Below are 23105 nucleotides of genomic sequence, written 5' to 3' on the forward strand. Positions count from 1 at the left end.
AGTAACAGCAACACAGTGGTATAAACTTTTCCCTCTTTTTAGGGCATTGAACTAATTTTTTGCCTTAATCTAAAAGAAAAAACTTATATTTTTTTTCCCGGATTATACCTCATATTTATTTTTTGCCTGAAAAAGAATTTGTATTTTTTTCATTTTTTCCGAAAAGCCCTCAGCTTTGTATGTTGTGGCATTTTTTGTAAAGTATAATGCCATTCCATCTAGTTTTTGAAGTTTAATGCTATTATGGGATTTGTGTGTTTTAGTATGACATTTTTTAAAGTTTAATGACATTCTTTTATATTTTTTATTCTGATGCGTTTAAGAAAAACGGAACCAACATCAATTATTCAGAAATTCAAAATCAAATAGACATACCTTTTGTAAACAATTAGTAGAACAGGCATATGATGGCTGATGTTTGGTGGCTGTAATAGATGGAAGACGTTGTTGATAGATACTTAATCTTGATTCTTGGACGGGATGTTGATAGTCACACAGAAAGTCGGAGACATTGCTCCAAAAGACAGAAGGATTAGAAAGAGGATTAATTAAACCAAAATCCTAAGGAAATTGAATGAACGAACCACATACCGAAACTTCTCACATAGGTTGTTGATGTTTGGTGGCATTAATTGACGGTAGTTGTTGACAAAAATCGAATTTTGATTCGTCGATGGAAATCGTGGAGAAATCAAATATTGATTTGTGGATGGATATCATAAATTGTTAAACCTAATCTGTCAAAGACATTGATCAAAAACACAGAAGGATCATTCGAACAAAAAAAAGTTATTACGTGATTTAAAGAACCGAGAAATTGAACCAAAATCCTAATGAAATTGAAAGAAAGAACCGAATACCGAAATTTCTCACAGAGGTTGCTGATTTTTGGTGGAATCGAATTCCTCTTGTTGGATGAGATCGTATTTACGTGATTCAAAGAACCGAGCAATTGAACCAAAAATCTAAGGAAATTGAAAGAACGTGAATCAAAGAACCGAGCAATTGAACCAAAATCCTGATGAAATTGAAAGAACGAATCACATAACGAGATTCAAAGAACCGAGCAATTGAACCAAAAATCTAAGGAAATTGAAAGAACGTGAATCAAAGATCCGAGCAATTGAACTAAAATCCTAATGAAATTGAAAGAACGAATCACATACCGAAATTTCTCACACGGGTTGTTGATTTTTGGTGGAATCGAATTCCTTTCTTGTTGGATGAGATTGTATTCCTCTTTTTTGGATGTGAAGTCCCTGGGAGATACAAACGACCACAGAAAGGGGTGTATGAATTGAGAAACTGATATTCGTTGTTTTTGTGGAATAAAATATTAAGATGTTGTTTGTGGAATAAAATATTAAGATGTTGTTAAAGTAGAAGGTTTACATAGCATTTTTGTCCAAACTGGTGGTAAAAAGTTTTCTTATGTCTGATACGACTATTTCATACATAAAAATCACTAACATACATCTATAACATGCTCAAGGACAATGTATATGTTTTAAAGACCATACTATCTGATTTCACATTCAAAGATGTATGGTACCACGTTACATGTACCACATGTGGTAAATCAACACACAAAAAAGGTGATGGATGGTTTTTTGTTTCCCATGGGCCCATAAATGAACCAAAACTTTTATAAGTACTCCGTCTCCCATGTATACCTTATATATCTATAAAAATCACACATAAAATCACTTCTCTTTCCATAGATATAAAATCTCAGCAGTACTCACAGACAAAACAGATACCACAACAGTTTTCATGTCTAACGAAGCAACATGTACTTTGCTAAATGCGACTGCACAAGAAATCATAGACGGCTTCCCCAGTCAAGATAGAAAAACTTTACCTAAACCACTCGAACGTTGTAAAGGGTTGACAAAGAATGTCTATGTAGAATGCACAAAACTTTCTTCCACTATAAATATCCGTCTCACAGTCACCGCAATCAGTGACATAAAAACACCACAACCAACAATATCAACACAAAAAAACACAAACTACACCGTCAATACCAATGGAACAACAAACCACAACAACTATGGAGTCCCTCACCCCTACTAAATCACGTGAAACTGGAAAACGCCTCCAAATGGAACATACAGGTAAAAACAACTTATAGCAGATTATTTATTGCATACACGTAATAAACATCTTACATTTCACAGATACACCAAAAAAACCACGTCCCAAACGAGAGAAATGCAGAAACAACGACGAAGCAGACGAAGGAACACATGCCAAGAAGCAATGAAACTATTTGATCTTTTCATAACAAACTTACACTTAACCTAAACTCTCTTTATTATAGCTTTATGTCCTTATTATAAACTACATTCAACACATTATGTATATAAACAATAATCTGTAAATATTCAATAAAACTATGTCATATTCAGACAAAAAATCCCAAACACTTATAATCTTTTATTGTTTTTATAGATTTTTTTGATATCTAATGACATTTACTTTTCAATTTGTAGTTTTTAGTGTGTTTATTGTTCTGTGTGTGAGAAGTGTTGTTATCTATTGAACCATTTTTGTTCATGTTGTACAAAATAGAAGTAAGTTTTACGTTGCAAAAGCAATACCTTTACGACATCATTCGATTTTAAATCCATTCAAGATTTCACGTCATAAACAAAGTTATTTCGCGTTTTAAAGATTTGCATGGTTAACTGTTTTTTTCTTCAACTATATACATCTATCATAACCAACACAACTAACAATAGTAAACTTTATGACTATTAAAATTCAACACATAACTCAATACATATTCACCATCTATATTTTGAATAATGTCTTTTAACTCGGCGATTTGACGTTTCAGACAATTTCTTGTCCAAAGTCAAAATTTCAATTTTCGTCATCAACACCTAATAGTGCTCTATTACTACTACCAAATGTCCACCAATAACCTACACGTGGTTCACCATGGGTTCTTACACTAGTATTCAAATAAAAAGACGACCCAATAATTTTACTGAATCTAAACCACAAGATAGGATATATATATATATATATATATATATATATATATATATATATATATATATATATATATATATATGATCTATTTTGGTTGGGATCTAATGACTTTTTAATAAGAGAGTACATAGATTAATATATTATCTATTTTGGTTGGGGTCTAATCATTATTTTAATAAGAGAGTAAATAGATTAATAATTGTTATGGAAAAATATTTACAATCCAATTTGGTTTGGTATTTACCCGAAAACCGGTGGTACCGGTAATGATACCAAGAATATTGAAAATAAAAAAACCACCTAATAATTTTAATAAATCTAGAACAATAAGATAGTTGGATATATATATATATATATATATATATATATATATATATATATATATATATATATATATATATATATATATATATATATATATGTTATGCAGTGAATGAGAGTGCAAGTAGAAAAACTCGAAGGACCTAAAAGAAACCAAATGACATTTGTTAAAGCTAAATTATAAATTGTATGTTTTTTTAGTTATGTGCATATATCAAATCGAATTTAATGTATTGAGTTAATTTATAAAAACAAAAAATTAAACAATTTTTCTATTATATTAGTGTATACACTTCAAAGTGATTTTCTTGAAACATGTTAATAAATATAAATAATGTACAAAAATATATATATATATATATATATATATATATATATATATATATATATATATATATATATATATATATATATATATATATATATATATATATAGAGGTTGGGATCTAATTATTTTTTTTGATAACAAAGTATATAGATTAATAATTGTTACCGAAAAATATTTACATTTCAATTTGATTTCAATTTGGTTTGGTATTTACTCGGGCACCGGTGGTACCGGCAATGATACCAATAATTTTTTTTAAAAAAACACTCTATAATTTTATTGAAGTAGGAAATATAATATAGGGTAGATATACCTATGAACTACAATACATATTTATTATTTTGTGATCATATAAAGACAAACCATGAGAAACAAGAGAGTTCATAAAGATAACATGTTATGCTTTTTAAGCTTTTTGAGAAAACACATGTAGGTTTGTAATTATTATTTGAAGAAAACAATAACTACATTACAACCTAAAAGTTAAAAGTATGGTTATTATGAATTTTTATTAGAGTTTTCGTCAAATTTATATTTTTAATAATCAAAGTTTTGGTCTAATGCTCAAAGTTTATTTTTATTAATTTTTGGATTTTCATTAGAGTTATCGTCAAATTTATATTTCTAATAATCAAAGTTTTGGTCTAATGCTTGGAGCTTATTTTTATCCGAGAAAGTAATAGATATTAGTGTGTACGGATGATTATTTTCATTATGTCATGTCATATGAAATGTAACGATTATCCGAATCTATAGCATTTTGAAACATTCGGTTCAATTTTGAGTTGATTTTTTTAAAATCCATGGTAGGTCGATAATATATTATAATAACATATTCATTAGTTTGAATTATAACGAAAGGAAATCTTTATATTAGATTACTAACAATTTTAGGTAAAACCTTTAACAATAAACTTATCAATTTTTGAATTTCTTCAACTTGTATTCGAGAAAGTAACACATTTTTTTTATTAGAAGGGGGTAATTCGTGAATAAAAAAATATAAGTATTTCTTCGCAATAACTTGTTGGAAAATTTTTATTGACCGATTTTAAAAAATAGGAGTTTCTTATTTGTTGAACATAAACGTCGAACACTAAACATTATTAAAATGGGGCGAACGGTTATACATTTATGTTTTCTTTTGATACTTTCATTTTGGTATATTACACTTTCAAAAACAACTTAGGATGAATGAGAAATTAATCACTAAAATGATAATATGAATTAGATAAATTGTTTATTGGGTTTAAGTCATCATATAGCCACATTAGTGGAAGGAGGAAAAAGAGGTATAAGTACAAACCTTTCTAGCAAAAAGACTATTTTTTGTGTGGATGATGTGCAAATGCAAACCAAAATGGTTTGAGTTCACTGAACTTTTGTTCGAATGCGCTATTGATTGACCAAAAAACTCATAACTTAATAAAACAAAACTTGTAACAGGAAATTTGTTAGATGTTAGTTTCTAAAACCAAGGAAATTTATTAGATATTAGTTTCTAAAACCACATGAAATATACAATTAAAACATGTGATTAATCGGTATGTCGTTTTGATTTTGTGGTTAATAAATGAACTAATTTATAGGTATTATTGTGTTTTTAATATTGAATTATTTATTTAGTCTTAACTTATATAATAACTTTATATAATTATAACTTTCATATAAACAAAATATATACTATACTATCAAAACAATTTCATTCATATTGTCTTTCTATTGTTGCATTTCCTTGATGGCGTCGAGGCCTAGAAAGGTTCGGTGGAAAATTTGTTCTAACTTGTATCTTGGGAATACACAACCTCATATGACACACCTCTATAGCCTCCACCATCATGTAGATCTCCTTTGTTTCCACCTTCATTGAAACATCCAAAATTATGGTCCCAAAAATTTCATTTTAATAATAGATAAAATTGTATTTTTTAATAACATCCAATCATTTAAATAAAACCTAATGTATCATTTTGTTATAAAATCAGAGTAAACATCATAAGTGGGATCTCAATGGTGTGTGCGATGCAGTCATCCCGAGCTCTTCCCTTTATAATCGGAAGTACATGAAATATAAACTAAAATGGTAATCACAAATCTTAGCGAGTCTCCCCAAAATACAACATAACAACCATACAATGTACATACAGTAAACATATAGTAGGGCCCGCCCTATCATTGGGCCCCGCCCCGCATCCAGCTGAACTTGGTAAACGGCCCCCGCCCAACATACAATAACATATATCAAATAACCACATACATGCAATAATCACATAGCATACAAATATCCATCAGGCCCTACCCGACATCGGGCCTTAGCCCGAAAAAACACATAAACATAGGCACATGCAAGAGTCACAAAGACAGCTAGCATACTAACAACATAACATTAACATGGGTCGGCATTGGTGCCTTCGACCCGCTAAACCTGATAAGGAAACTCACCTCGAATACAGAAAGGTAGCTGAACAGATCCTGACTCCGAATATCGACTCTACTCAACCCCTAAACATAAAAGATTCCCTTAAGTACAACACAAAATGCCCAAAAGCCCCTTATAGGTCAAACTTGGTCAAAGACTAAAGTCAAAGTCAAAGTCAACGATCTGGGTTGATCCAACTCGCCAGATTGTCCTTCAAATCGTCGAGTTTCTCCATTAGTCTGCAAAGTCGGGTAGAAACTGATCCAACTCGCCGAGTTCTCCAGAAATCCAACATTTTAATTCATTAAGCCGACCTTATCAAAACTAAGAGCTTCACAACTCAATCTTAACTGAAATGGCCTCAAGAAAGGTAAGGTTTCCAACTTTACCCCTAAGAACCACCAAAATGGGTTCAAAACCCAAATCCTAGGCTTAAAAGAGTGAGGGCTTAATCATTAAGCACTTAATCACTAATGACATAGCCCCAAACTGCAAATTTGGCCCTAAAACCTGAATGTTATGTAAAGTTTCTAACTTTACACACATGCAAGACTAGGAGATGCTGAAATGCTCAAAAGAGGCCAAAAGAAGGACTTAATGAATGCATGAAGCCCTTAAGACCATAAAGTTGGCACCTTTTTATGCCAAAAGAGCTCATGAAGATCATAGATCTGAAAGAATAAACACTTGGGACTTCTACCACCCATCCATGGCTAAAAGCATGAAATCTAACCCAAGAAGAGATCTAAGAAAATGTTAAGCAAGGTTAGAGCTTTATACCTGAAATGTGTGGGAAATGGAGCAGAGAATCAAGATCTGAAAGCTCCTACTTGAACCACCACCTTGCACTAAGCTTTTCTTCCTTCAATGAGCTTCAAATACACCAAAACACACCCACAATGAGCTCACAACACTCAAGGAGGCTTTAGGGTTTCGAGATTAGGGTTAGGGGCTATGGAGGCTAGGAATGAGGCCAACATCTGGGACTTAAGGTGTTTAAATAGGATGAAAACCCTAAATTTAGGGTTTCCTTCCCAGCTGCCAACTCGTTACTACTGAAGGGGATACGTTTATTAGTGATAGTACACTATTGTTTTGGGTATATCTGATGACTCATAAGTCCGATTGCCGAAATTCAAAATGTTATGAAAACTAGACGAAATTTCCTACGACTTATGTGAGAGGGCCTTTTTTGCTAATTCGACATTTATCATATCCAAAATCGGCCTTAAAGATTAAGCATAAAAGTTGGACAAAAATTCCCTCCAAGTTACTTATTCCCCAAGCACCACTTACCTTATTTTTATTTTGCTTAATTCCTAAGCCACCATTAGTTTCCTTATTCCAATCCAACCCTAATATTCCATATTAATTCCGTTTCCATTCAACTATAAATACCCCATATGATTCCACCATTTTCATCATCTATGATATTCCACTTCGACTTGTGCGACAAGAAAACTTCATAGCTGCCGTTTTGAGGCTCTAAAAGGTGGCCGTAGGGCCATTAAGCTGATATGTAGCAAAGATCTAAGGGATTGGAGAGCGGATTCATATCGGTAATCATGTGGTTTGTTATCGTGACCATGTTTAGCATTCCATTGTGATTCCATTATGTTTACTTTCTGATTTAGGTGTATAAACCTTTTACTTTGTGATTATGACTAAATGAATTTTTAAATTTATGGTTTAATTGCTATTTGGATTGATTATTCTTATTTAATTTATTTTGTCAAGTTTGATTGAAGATCCATATGTGTTAAAGATTGTTGTTTTGTTCCCTATTGCTGAATTAATAAAGTTTAGAGGACTATCTAGCTGTTTTAATTTGAATCATAGTTGTCCAATAACCATTGGTGATTATGACTAGAGTTTTGACCAAAACCTAGGGTTAGGGTATAAATTAATGAACTTTAATGTGTGTGCATGAGTAGAATGACCATTCTCTATATGATTTAACTCCTATTACCATTAGGGTTAAATAAGATCAAATCTGGCTTAATACGAACCGAATACTAATTTGCATGATTGTTTGTTCACCTGATCAATGAATTAATAGTTGTGTTGAAATCAAAGGATTAGGTGTCATGACCATGACACTAGTCATATTAGGAATCGGTGAATAATGAATGAATATCCATTGTATTAGTAGTTAGCCATTATTTTAAGATGTAATTTATCTAGACCAAAGCACCTAAAGAAATTTGTCTTCCAGTTAGTTTATCGATATTTGATGTTAATTAGTATTTAAAGTATTTAATAAAACTCTTCTTATTGCTAATGTGTTTTGTGTAACCTATAATCAAACATTCTAAAATTAATTCACCACAGTTTATGTGTTCGACACCTGGTCTTACCACAACTATACAATTGCACAACTAGGTACATTGCCTAGTGTGTTTATTAGTCCGGTTGAGATAAAATCGGTTTTATAAATTTAAAACTTGAATAATTAAAATATATATATATAAAAACACACATCAAGTTTTTGGCGCCGTAGTAGGGGAATGGTTTTCAATTAATTATGTTTATTTGACTAATCGTTATTTATTTTATTTTTACTTTTATTTTTATTTTTGTTGATATCATGTCACTTGTCGGGAAGGTTTTTGCTGTTATGTGCAGGAATTCGTGATCATATTCATTCCATGGTTTTACTTTTTGCATGAGTTTCGAGATTGCAAGCGATTAGAGAATTCTTGAATTATTTAATCTACTACTTTGGTGATTTGTCAAACTCAATCCACGAGGCGTAGTATATGTAACGCTTGTGTTTCAGGACTATGCGTTGGTAGATGATGTAATAGTCTAGGTCAAGTATTGTAACTCTTTTTGAAGTAAGAAAGATGAAATATTTGAGTATTATGTGAATTATGTGAATTTATGTGTATTATACTTAATTATAAAGGTATAATTAATAAAGAATAAAAATAAGTGTCAAAATTAAAGTGTGATATAAACCCAATATCTTTACATAAATTTGTAGTGGTCGAAACAAAGATTCCGGGGATATAAAGAATGCCGAAATCCGAGTTATAACGAAGAAGTTATGACCCGTTGAAGTTTCGCGACGGAACCGACACGGCACCGGGAAGACGTAAATAGTGAATTTACGATAGAGGAATTTTTGGCCTTAGTAATCTAAACAAAAGTCATAGAATATGTTAAACCGAGAACACCCATAAAAAGAACGCCCAAATCTGACTTCGTATAAGGAAGTTATGATTTTTCTAAGATTTGACATAGCAGTGCACGACCCGAAACATGAATTTTAGTTCGAGCGGTTTTTGGCCTATGCGACCTAAATGAGAGTTGGAGATCTCATTAATAGGAACTCAACGATAAAAAGACAGACGAAAGCGGAGTTCGTATGAAGAAGTTATGAATTTTACGCGGTCATTTAACAATATAAAATCCTCCTACTGTTAAATTTACGATTGGTCAAGAATTAGCCGACAGAGTCAAAATCAAAGTTGTAGATCTTGTTTTTACCTACGCGTGGATATAAAGAACATCGAAAATGGAGCTCGTATGAGAGAGTTATGATTTTTATAAGACGGGAGGGTGCTGTGGGAAATCGGATGACGTGGCGCAATCCCGGCCGTTGCTTCCTCCCCAAGGATAGCCACCAGATGGTGACACCTGGCTTGGAACTCGACGAGTTGGAGGAAAACGCGACGAGTTTTGGTGATTTCCAGCCTATAAATAGAGTGCCGGGGCACCCTCATTTCTCACACCTTCCAACTTCTCTTTCTCTCTCTCTATACTCTCTCTCTAGCCTCCATTAAGCCCCCTAAAGCCTAGGTAAACCCCCTAGCACCCGAAGGAAGCCTCGAGGCTCCCGGAGTCCCGATAAAAAGGGTCTTTCGATTCGGAAACACTGCTCCAAGCAAAGCCTGATTTTTAAGAAAACCCACTGTAAGTGAGCTACGTCTACGCAATTTTTAATATAACTTACTAATTAACTATAGTAACATTATTAGGACCTTAAAATAATTATTTAGGCTATTATTATGAGTTATATAGAGTGTTGTTTAATGCTTATATTATAATAATAATAATAATAATAATAATAATAATAATAATAATAGCTAGACTATTAACTAGTCGCGGTTAACGTCAGACTAAACCCTAGTGATATTGATACTAGGTTTTGTCGAGGGATAATTGTTTTGAGATAACGAAGCGCTGTTCGAGGGCATAATCACCACCTTTTTAGGTGAGTGCATAGTCGCTTTCATCTTACACATAGATATGAAGTATTTAATATAAACTACGTGCTATGTGTGCATATTGTCTGAATACTTGCTGTATATGCTGATGAACGATTTTTATACATGTTTTAAATGATTTAAATTGTATATGTATTTTATATCTACAAAAATGTTGGGGTAAAACATGGGTAGATGTAATAGACAATGTGTGATAAAATGATGAGAGGCCTCGATGTTGTTGTTGTTGATTCTGTCATCTAGCAAAGTATGGATGACGACCACAGACTCTTCTAGACAGTCCAGTGGAACACTAGCAGGCTCGCAACCTGTAGATGTTTGTGAACGATGTGTTCACCGGTGTACTCCATCCCTCACATGGTTGCCTTAAGGACATTTATTGCTGAGGAATCCCCTTAGCAGTAGTGTCCATCCCGATGATGATCCTTAGGCTAGGTCCCTTATGATAGGTGTTTAGGGATGTAAAGTGAGGATAACGGGAATAGGTAATCAGGTTATTGTTGGTTGATAAAATTATATAACTTATTTATTGTAGGTTGAAAACCCTATGTGCTCACCAGGCTCTCAAGCCTGACCCACTCAGTTTCATGTATTACAGGTAGTGACGCTAGAGCATAGATGTGATGTTTTGGATGAGGGATTACAGATATAGGCCTGTAGATATGAAATAATGTAGTAAGGCTTATATTGTATTGTTTATACTTTTGATCTGTAGTGAACATGACATTCCGAGTCTTTTAATGAAATACATTTATACGGAAATGCTTTTGATAAAATTTTATCATATCTTTGTTTTGGGACAAATTCCGCAACTATTCTATTTAAAATGTTACTCTGATTTTTAAACAAAGTATAAACAAATCGGTCTTTTCTGGCCGTGAAAAATAAGGATGTCACAATATAGCAAGGCGTATCGAGGTGGTTAAGTGGAAGACCGAAGTCTTGCTACTCTTGACTAGTTGGGTCAACTCTTGTTCTACTTATTAGTTAGTGGTGCAAAGAAAACAAAGGAAATAGTCTGACATGCCCCGCAAGTTTTTGTTTTCACAAACCACCTCTTGCATGCAAGAGATTTAATCAACAATTGTAGCTAGATTTCGATGAAGACGAGTGATCGTGATTTCCTTTTTAGTTATTTTGGTTTGCTATTTTTTTAGTTATTTTAGTGAGTTTTTATTTTATTTTTAGTTTGTTTAAATTATGTGTTCAATGTTGATGCTCTTGATGTTTCAGATCTCTGCAAAATTTTTACCCTTCGGATGCTTTCATAAATTTCAACAATTGGGGACGAATGCTAATTTGCCACGAGAGAAAAAGCCGTGTGAGAGTTTGAAGCTGACAATCGAGAGCCACGAATTTTAATAAGTGTGGGGTGCACGTCGATATTTGGAGGTATTATTATTTTGAAGAGTGGCGTTTCTAACTATATACTGATTCTTATGGCATGGAAGAGCTGTTCCCACACCATGAAATTTTATTTTGATGCGAAGCAGAAGTATCATCCCGACTGCCACGACATGCTTGACACTTTCCTATGTCGTGGTGGATTTTTTGATCGCGATAGGAGGTTGTCATTCTAGATACCATGTCGTGGTAATCACTTACCACATCATAGCAATGCTATTATTCACGATATGGATTTTTCCTCACTCATCGATACGACGTGGTTGACACTTTCCCACATCGTGGTCACTATATATTGCATTAGTTTGCAATCCTTTGCACCACATTTTAGAAGTTGGTGTTCTTGAAGCAGCAGTTCTAGTTTCCAGTCTTCCAACAAATTTATGGAGCAATGTTTAGCAGCCCCATTCGATCTCGCCACTACTACCCCAGGGTAGTCTGTTCCTTTTTCTCCCTTTTATTGTTTTTATGTGCTTAAATAGTTTTTATGCATACAATAAGGGCATTGTATGAAATAAGTGTGGGGTCGGGGGTCGAAAAAGGAATTTAAATTGGAAAATTAAAAATTGCTAGATCAGGAAAATTAAAAAATTTATAAACTTGAAATAATAGTTTAATTTAGGAAAATCTAGCCAATTAATTTTTTTTTCTAATATTGTATGAGATGATCCAATGAGAGCCCAAATGTTTACCCGAGCCAACACATGTTATAGTGTATTTGTGGCTTCCCATTCTTAGTGAAAAGCCATGAGATATGATAGAGAATCTGGTAGTTTATATGACATAATACGTTTTGCAGTCTATACTTGAAATCTATCCAGGAGAGCTTATGTAGTCATTGCGCTTAGACTAATACATCTAACCAATAAAGATTGAAGTTAAGCTCCTTGCCTAAGCATGTAGGATATGAGTGAAAAAAGTGAGATATTTATAAGAGAGAGAGAGAGAGAGAGAAATTACCAAAAAGTTGAAAGAATTTTTGAGTAGTCAAGAATGAAATCCAAAGATCAAAATTCTAAAGAAATCAAAAAGTTGAAGATACAAAAAATAAAAAAAGGTGGTGAATTCAAAGAAATCAAAACAAATATCAAAGAAGAGATGAATTCTAAGAGCTCCATTGTGGTATCAAAGTGATATATATATATATATATATATATATATATATATATATATATATATATATATATATGACGTTTTGTTATTATTTTATGCTATGTTTTTATGTTATTTAGAACTAAAAGATACTTAATACGCTTTGAAATGTTCATTTATAGTTAAAATGGGAGCTGGAATTGTAACACCGTAAATTTCAAAACAATTTTTCGCATTTTATAAAAACATAATTCATTTAATATTCATAAAAACATCAATGTTTGAAACTCAATCCATGCCATATAAAAATCCCAAGATCTCATAACATAAAAATCCCGTGTGTGTACTGATCAAGCCGACGCCTTCCCACGGTCATCACTAGTACCTGAAACAAATAACACCAAACACTGTAAGCACAAAGCTTAGTGAGTTCCCCAAAATACCACACATAACACATATTAGCCACTCGAGGCTATAACTCTGTGGGTCCATGGGCCCTACTCTGTGAACCCTCTGGTTCTAACTCTGTGAACCTTCCGGTTCTAACTCTATAAACATGCACAACATAAATCACATAGAAATAATGCAGTACAACACATAACATACATATAGCATACAAATACTCTGTCACATAACTCTGATTACCTACTCAAGGTAAAGTATAGTGAGAAGACTCACCTCGCATATCTCGATAACTCGCAATGCCGGAAATCACTCGCGCTCGATCCCTCGAGCTATAATCCTCCTATAACACAATATATCTCTAATTAACACTTTCACAACTAAGGTTGACTAACCCTATCAAGTCAACAATGGTCAACTCTGGTCAATGGTCAACGGTCAACTTTGACCGGACTCAGCGAGTGCACTAGAGCGACTCGGCGAGTCTATACGTTTTCACTGACTCCCTCGGATCCTCTCTTGACACGTCAAGTACTTCCCTAACTCAACGAGTTCCACCTGGCATGAATCACGGGGCCACAACGACTCAACTCGCCGAGTCTCAAGAACAACTCGGCGAGTTCCGGCTTGACTCAACCCCTTATTGACTCTCCCTGACTCACTGGGTCATCCCCCTACACGACGAGTCTACTCGCTGAACAATTTACGCGAAACCCCAACCCTACTCGCCGAGTTCATGCCATGCACAAACTCTATTGACCTTTTGAGGTCAGATCTGCTTCCCCAAACCATAGATCTGGCCTTCCCAAGCATGAATGTCATGTAAAGTTCGAAACTTGATGCTTGTATAACCCCCACAAGGCATCAAAAGGAGATTTGGTCCCAAAAATGACAACCTAGGTCCAATAACTTCATAATAACCCAAAAAGCTCCAAGGGTTAGGGTCTCTGGACCTCTTTGAGTCCAGATCCAAGGCACAAACTCGAAGAGGGACCATTTGCTTCACATAATCACTCTCCAAAGGGGTTAGAAAACCCTAACTCTAAAGATCAATCTTAAAACTGAAGGAGGTTTGAACTATTACCTCAAAATGAAGCCTCTGGACTCTGGATCTGCTGGAATCTCATCTCCTCCTTCCTCTTGCCACCTTCTTCTTGCTAAACAAGGAATAAAAGGGCCCAAAAGTGACTTCCTCTCTCCCAAAACGATTTAGCTCTCTTAGGGTTCTCTCAAGGGACTGGTAGCCGCAATGGGAGGCTATAAGTGCCCTTAAATAGGCTCCAAACCCGGGGAATTAGGGTTTCACTAAACAGTGTGGACTCGCCGAGTCCAGATGCGAACCCGTGCCCATAGCCGCGATCATACTTGGCGAGTTTGAGCTCAAACTCGCCGAGTCTCCTCACAATCATCACAATTATAAGAATGAATAATACATGGGAATCCGGGCTGTTACAGGAATGCAAAAGGAGGAGACATGAGCTAAAAAGATGCAAAAAAGATATTGTTGGCAGATTGACCCCTCTTCAGTTTTCCGTATATATCTGATGACTCATAAGACAGATCGATGAGATTCAAAATGTTCTGAAAACTAGAAGAAATTTCCTATGACTTATGTGAGAGGGCCTTTTTGCTAATTCGGCATTTATCATACCCAAAATCGACCTTGAAGATTAAGCATAAAAGCTGGACGAAAATTCTCTCCAAGTTACTTATTACCCAAACACCACTTACCTTACTTTTATTTTGCTTAATCCCTAAGCCACCATTAGTTTCCCGATTCCAATCCAACCCTAATATTCCATATTAATTCCATCTCCATTCAACTATAAATACCCCATATGATTCCACCATTTTCATCATCTATGATATTCCACTTTGACTTGTGCGACAAGAAAACTTCATAGCTGCCGTTTTGAGGGTCTAGAAGGCGGACGGAGGGCCATTAAGCTGATATGTAGCAAAGATCTAAGGGATTGGAGAGCGGATTCATATTGGTAATCATGTGGTTTGTTATCGTGACCAAGTTTAGCATTCCATTATGTGTTTACTTTCTGATTTAGGTGTATAAACCTTTTACTTTGTGATTATGACTAAATGAATTTTTGAATTTATGGTTTAATTGCTATTTGGATTGATTATTCTTATTTAATTTATTTTTTCAAGTTTGATTGAAGATCCATATGTGTTAAAGATTGTTGTTTTGTTCCCTATTGCTGAATTAATAAAGTTTAGAGAACTATCTAGCTGTTTTAATTTGAATCATAGTTGTCCAATAACCATTGGTGATTATGACTAGAGTTTTGACCAAAACCTAGGGTTAGGGAATAAAGTAATGAACTTTAATGTGTGTGCATGAGTAGAATGACCATTCTCTATATGATTTAACTCCTGTTACCATTAGGGTTAAATAAGATCAAATCTTGCTTAATACGAACCGAATACTAATTTGCATGATTGTTTGTTCACCTGATCAATGAATTAATAGTTGTGTTGAAATCAAAGGATTAGGTGTCATGACCATGACACTAGTCATATTAGGAATCGGTGAATAATGAATGAATATCCATTGTATTAGTAGTTAGCCATTATTTTAAGATGTAATTTATCTAGACCAAAGCACCTAAAGAAATTTGTCTTCCAGTCAGTTTATCGATATATGATGTTAAGTAGTATTTAAAGTATTTAATAAAACTCTTCTTATTGCTTATGTGTTCTGTGTAACCTATAACAAACATTCTAAAATTAATTCACCACCGTTCCCCATGTGTTCGACACCTGGTCTTACCAAGACTATACAATTGCACGACTAGGTACACTGCCTAGTGTGTTTATTAGTCCGGTTGAGATAAAATTAGTTTTATAAATTTAAAACTTGAATAATTAAAATATATAAGAAGATACTATCGCTCAAACAAAGGATGAGGCTCTTGTTGAAACCATTAACAAATCATTACCTCTTCGTCGATCTAGTGGAGTTACATGCCACCTAAGTTTTATGGTTTCCATATAAGTACAGAGGGTGACACATTTTTCAGTGATCGTACACTGGTAAATTTGGATAAGCCATCTAACTACAAGGAAGCAAAAACAGGCCCTGAAGTTGCCAAGTGGAATGAGGCAATCGATAGCCAAATCAAGTCCTTGTATGATAACCAAGTTTGCAATTTGGTTGGTAACCTTCAAGGCACGACTGGTTGCGAAGGGCTTTACTCAAACCCTAGGGATTGATTATGTTGAGACCTTCTCACCAGTAGCCAAGATAAAATCCAATAGGATAATCCTTGCCATAGCTGCCTTTCATGATCATGAAATATGGCAGATGGATGTCAAAACTGCTTTTCTTAACGGGAAGTTGGTTAAAGATGCTTACATGAGTCAGCCAGAGGGTTTTGTAGATGCAAAGTTTCCTAATAGAGTGTGTAAGCTTGAGAAATCCATTTATGGGCTGAAACAAGTGTCTTATAGCTGGAATCTTTACTTCCATGAGAAAGAAAAAGAATTTAGTTTCTCTTGGAGTGAAGATGAGTCATATGTATATGTAAAGGCTAGTGGGAGTATAGTAACTTTTCTAGTATTGTATGTTGATGACATACTCACTATAGGAAACGATATTCCAACTTTGAAAGAAGTAAAGTCTTGGCTTGGAAACTATTTTTCTATGAAGGATCTAGGAGTGGCAGCCTATATTCTTGGGATAAGAATCTTAAGGGATAGAAAGAAAAGACTAATTGGTATTAGTCAAAGTACATACTTGGATAAGGTACTAAAACGTTTTTGTATGGAAAATTCCAAGAAAGGAGATCTACCTGTTCCGAGTAATGCCAAGTTTAGTAAGAATCAAAGCCCTAGTACAGATGAAGAGATTATGGAAAGGAGTCGAGTCACATATGCTCTGGCTGTTGGATCCATCATGTACGCTATGACATGTATTCTCCCTGATGTGTCTTTTGCTTTAAGCATGGTCAGTCATTTTAGGGAAATCCTGGCAGAGCTCGCTGGAAAGCAGTGAAGAAAATTCTCAAGTATCTACGAAGGACAAGGGATCTGATTCTAGTCCTTGGTGTCAATGATACATTGAGAGTAAGTAAGTATAGTGATGCCAACTTTCAAACAGACCAAGACAATATTTGTTCTCAATTTGGCTGGGTATTTCTGTTAAATGGAGGAGCAGTCACTTTGAAAAGTTCCAAGCATGACATAGTGGTTGATTCTACTTGTGAATCAGAGTACATATCAGCGAGTGAAGCATCAAAGGAAGCGGCTTGGCTAAATACTTTCATCGGCCATCTCGGAGTAGTTCCGACCATTTAGGAGCCATTGGAACTTTTATTTGATAATGAAGGAGCAGTTTCTTTGCGAAAAGAACCGAGAGATCATGGTAAATCAAGATATATCGATAGAAAGTACCATTGTATTAGACATAGAGTTGAAGAAGGTCATCCATAAAAAAGAGAGTTTCGTCAGAAGCGAATCCTGCAGATCCTCTCACAGAGGCTCTGAGTAGGGTTGAACATAGTCAACATGTTAGAGGCATTGGTTTGAGATATGACATTAGTTTTAGTAGTTAGATGATTAGTCCGAAACTTTTAATAGAATAAACATAATTTATTTTGGTGATTGAATAATAGAGATTCTTTATGAGTTTGTTTACTGCCTTTGCCAATTATTTATTCTTGTGTTTAATTTTGCATATTTTACTTCCTGAATAAATTGATTATTCGAAGCTCCACATTCGCTCATACTTTAGGAAGTAAGTAGTGAATGAAGGCTATCATGAATTGGATTATAGATTGTCTAAGGAGTTTATACATAGCAATTATGATTCTGCAACGTTCATGAGTACTTCAAAACATAGAGATTTGAGTATTAGATAAAACCACGCTCAGAGAATTACTTCGTGGATTATATCATGGGTAATTTTGAGATGATAATATCTTATATTCTTAAAATGGAGATATATAAGTTGTAATTTACATTTCGGTTGTACATTGGTATTGTGAAAATGCATCGGTAACTTGATGTTATAAAACATAGTGTCATGTACGATTTGGTGAGTAAAAGATACAAGCATATGAGTCAAATTTTATTCGTTCCTTTTGCCCTGACGGGAAAAGCGATATCTTTGGTCCCCTAGGTGATTTGGTGTCCACTTATAGTGTTGGGCCCAACCAAGACTAAATTGATGTGTTCAATTAGTAGTCTTATGATGTCATCACAAATCATGAAATCGGGAAACAGAATTTTGGACAATGAGATTGATTCTAATCCATGTATCATACTTATATGATATATTGTAGAACGAAGGAATATTTGATCACTTATCTAAGGACAAATATCTAATCAGATCAGAGTTTGACAATTGCTTTACAAAGCACCCTTTGCTGTTTGATTTAGAAGCTATACTTGTAATTTAGTTTTAGACTTATCCAAGTAGAAGACTGTTGGATTAGGTGTCTAAGCCAATAACTAAATTAGTATAATCTTGAATTATTAGCAAAGTCCTTTTGAGTTGCCATCAAACCTAGTAGTTGACTGGAATGCTTTTGGAGAGAGAAAGACTGATTTATTAATTATTATATGATTAACAAATTAATGAGAAATCAAAATAAATAATTTATTAATATATTATTAGAATAATATATTAATTAGAAATAGTATTGTTTAATTAAAAATTAATTGGAGTTAATTTTTGGATTAATTTGTTTAACTAAAAATAGAAGGAATAAAGGTGACAATGTTCAAAAGTTGAGCATTGACCAATTCTAGAACCTCCCAAGAGGGGGTCGATTTTAGAGGAGGATTCTTGAGCTTTCCTTGGGCCATAAGGAAGCTTAAAATGCCTCAGGGGGCAAGAAAAAGGATAAGGGTTATCTAAGGAAACCTGCCTTATTCTAACTTCCTTACTCACCTATATAAACCCCTTATGGGATTCATATTTTCGGTCATCCCTTCTCTATGAGCTTAGAGCCGAAAATTCCTTCCATCTCCTGTCTCCTCTTTAGCTTCCAATTTGCTATGGTTTGGGTGTGAGCCATTAAAGGCACGAGACTTCTGGTGCTTACTTTTTAAAGATCAATCAAGAAGGAATACTAGTTTATTTGTTATAATAAAATAAAGGCATGCAATTTCTAATAATCCTTTCTTAATTTCGAAGATAGCAATGTGCTTTTAGGGTTCTTGATATTCAATTGTTTGTTGCAAATCATAGTAAGAACATAGATTATTTAATTTGCATGTGAACTTAGGGTTTAAGTTTTTCTGCCAAAATATAATTTTTATACATATAAAACTCATCATTAACATCTAGAGAATCAAGCATAGCAACATTAAAAGCTTCCATAACAAGAAGAAAAAGAGAATGAGACAAGGGGTGAAGGGGGTTGCGGCCCCTTGCGAGTTCATGGGACAGATCCACTGGTGGTGTTTCGAAGTTGGCAACCTAAGTAGCTCAGATGAAGTGGAGAAACTTCTTCGAGACGAAGGAAGTAAAAAAACATACTAAGTTTGGATCTACTTGAAGACAACTTACATGTAGGTCAGGCTGACAACACCAAACTATTTGTGATAGCTCCAATCCAAGCTATCTCAAATTTTGTTGTACTTATCTAATTTCCAGATAGATGAGTATATATATATATATATATATATATATATATATATATATATATATATATATATATTCAACTTTTGCTAGTTTGAAACTCTTTTACTAAAATTAATGAACCATATATTATCAAGGATTTTTGCATCTAAATTTTAGATTGATATTTCTATATTATTCTAGTAACTCATGCATTATATGACAAAAATATCAACACGAAAAAGTGAACTTATACCCAGTGACGGTTTTACTATGGTGCTCGTAGTGACACTGATAACGCTTGATTTTTCCTCACGTAGTGCAAAATATTTCGAAGTTTTTTGAATTTCCTATTTTGTTATCGTGACACTACTAATTTTCATGTGACACTCACGTCTGCCCATGCCTATGCCTATACCTAAACAATCCATATTCTTAGCTACCAATATTCTATTTTCTACACTATTTTTCATTATGAAAATGTAAGGAATGAAGCATTATTGCAAAATATGATGCGAAACTTCTCTCAAAATTTTGCATCAAGACAATGTACATTAATCTACGTGTCCGTGTATCAACCAAAGCCATGTTGGTCAAAACCAAACGGTCAAAAGGCACATGATGGTCAAGTAACCGGCTAAACCCACAATCGACCGAGAGCTGCAGATCAAAAAAAATTATCAAAAGAAAATATCAAATATCAAATATGCGACTTTCCAAAATGTAATTTGAGAAAGACCAATGTTTACCATCCATGTCCATGTAGATAGATGTAAGGCTCTCCTATATTTTAGAACACCATGAATTTCTCTCACAAACTCATCTTCCTTGTTCCTTTTCCTTCTCCAAATGCCCTTATCCCCACTTCTTCTTCTCCTACCGAATTCCTTGCGATGGCGGATTATCAAACTCAACTTCTTCTCCTTCGCCACTTTCAACAAAATCAAACCATATTTATCAACCACCGATTCATAATCAAATGCACAGTCCTAACGAAGACCTCGAAGGCGGTCGCCGCCGTCGAAATTCACCCTCCTGTTGGACTCTGTTCTATGCTTGGGTCTCCTTCCTCATCTGGACTATCGTAATCTTCTCTCTAATATTCGGAATCGCCTTCTTCGCTTTCGTCAGATCTAATCTCCCCGACGTCAAAGTCCATAGGCTTGATGTTTACAAGCTTGATGTGATTCAACCGAAGAACAAAAACAAGGATACGCAATTGGCGATTGATGTTGAGCTCTTTGTTAATGTGACCAACAACAACAAGAAGGTGACGTTAGTGTATGATGGAATGCATGTGGAGACGAAGATCGAAGGATTCTCGTTACCGAAAGTTCATTTGGAGGGGTTCAGGCAGAATCCGCAGACATCGCAGGATTTGAAGATCCATCCGCGGGAGCTGAGATCGAAGGTGAATGATGATGATGATGCTACAGAGTTGAAATTCAGCGCTAAACAACATGAAATGGTGTTGAATTTAAAGATGAGAGGGAAAATTGAGTTCTGGTTTAATGGGAGGATGGTGAGTAAGTTAGGCCTCAAGGTATCGTGCAATAGTATTGAACAGTCTCTGATCGATCAAGCCCTTGCACATAATTGCCATGTCAAATTAAATTATTTCAGGTAATCTTCATTCTTTTTCTTCATTGAATCCATAGATCATTCTTTTTTCGTTCATGATTATATTGATCAAATTGACCTAATCCAAACATAATAACGACTGCAATCATCCAATCACAAACTACTGTAACAAAATGAAACGAAACAGGTCAAGAATATGTAATTGGTTTGTTGCAGTTGATAAATGTATTCGGAGAAGTTGTATATGGAAGTGATGAGGGTCTCAGATGGAGCCCTGCAATGCTAGACAGTTGGAATTATTGGAGGTGACGAATAATTATGTATGCTATTTGTTGTTCATAAATCATCTAGAAAAAAGAGAGGGTGTCTAATTCTTTAAATTGTGTTCACTGAGGGATTTGTTATGATGAAAAACTAAACAAATAATGTACTATATCACTTGAAAATACATTGTGCAAACAATGTATATTGTTTTATTGAACAAATCATTTGATATGTTTATCTTTTCGCCAAATCATTTGATATATATATATATATATATATATATATATATATATATATATATATATATATATATATATATATATATATATATATATATATATATATATATATATATATATATAGAGGGTTAGATTCAAATGTTTTCACTATCTATTGTGTGCATGTATTGATTCTGGACCAATCATTTTAGTTATTTTAAGAAAATGATTAATCCATATTACATGTTGAAGATATAATGGATATTAATTATATCTTCAGCATTTAATATGCATTAATTACTTTCTTAAAATAACTAAAATGATTGGTTAAGAATTAATTAGTGAAAACATTTGAACCTAAGTTTATATATATATATATATATATATATATATATATATATATATATATATATATATATATATATATATATATATATATATATATATATATATATACTAGCCGTAGATCCGTGCAAAGCGGCGACGAAAAATAATTTCTCATTCGGCAATAAGTTCTATACGGAAACATGTTAGATTTCAAGTAACACAAAACATATGCATATTGTTATCGATCGGTTTTACGGCAACAAATAAATGTAACCCTCGCAATACAAAAAAAATAAATATTTTGGTGTGTAGTGTACATTTATAGTCCTTCATTTTAGAAATCAGGACACATCCATACGAAGTGACTTGCTTATACCTTTCTTTTATCTAGCATCCATCACAACAAGTTTATTCATAATGTAATATTTTATACTTTTCTTTTTATATCTAAGTCTATATTTTAATATATTATTTTATGCACGATATTGACTTCTATAAAATAATAATTGGAGAAATACAAATATGAAGAAAAAAAACAACAAAACTAACAAGTAATAACTAAATAAAGTAATGAATCAAATAATATGTATCTAACAAAAGGTATTATTGGAAAAATAATAAAAAAGATAATAAATAACAACACCTTTCAATAAAAGACAAACTTGAGATATGCCTTGCCCCTCTTGCGTCATCACTCCAATGTAATCCGGCCTGACATTAGAGGGGGCAATGATCCAATAGTCTCCATGGAGTATGGAGTTGAGGATGGCCAACTTAGCCTCCTCAATGCCGTTTTCCAGCCCATACCCATCAGCCTAAAATAGATACATATCCCAAGAAACTGAATCAACACCCTTTCCTTAAGCTCCCCTTTTGCCAACATAGCAAGATCCATACCCTTCCAATAGAAAGCTATGTTAGAAGTAGTACTATGAGT

The 23105-nt window shown here is 33.8% G+C and overlaps 1 protein-coding gene across 1 annotated transcript; it reads left to right on the forward strand.

Annotated features, from left to right (window-relative positions):
- Positions 1-20486: 20486 nt before the first annotated feature.
- Positions 20487-21860, forward strand: LOC145068845 (Late embryogenesis abundant (LEA) hydroxyproline-rich glycoprotein family). The gene is made up of 2 exons (XM_079015821.1): positions 20487-21401; positions 21576-21860. Exons 1-2 carry the CDS (start codon positions 20758-20760, stop codon positions 21577-21579), a joined length of 648 nt encoding a protein of 215 aa, XP_078871947.1. The 5' UTR covers positions 20487-20757; the 3' UTR covers positions 21580-21860.
- Positions 21861-23105: the final 1245 nt, after the last annotated feature.

This window comes from Lactuca serriola, chromosome 8 (assembly GCF_051521515.1).
Source record: "Lactuca serriola cultivar US96UC23 chromosome 8, Lser_US96UC23_V15, whole genome shotgun sequence".
Taxonomy (NCBI): Eukaryota; Viridiplantae; Streptophyta; class Magnoliopsida; order Asterales; family Asteraceae; genus Lactuca; species Lactuca serriola.

Coding starts and splice junctions, on each gene's coding strand:
- LOC145068845 (XM_079015821.1), top strand. CDS start 20,758: ATGCACAGTCCTAACGAAGACCTCGAAGGCGGTCGCCGCCGTCGAAAT.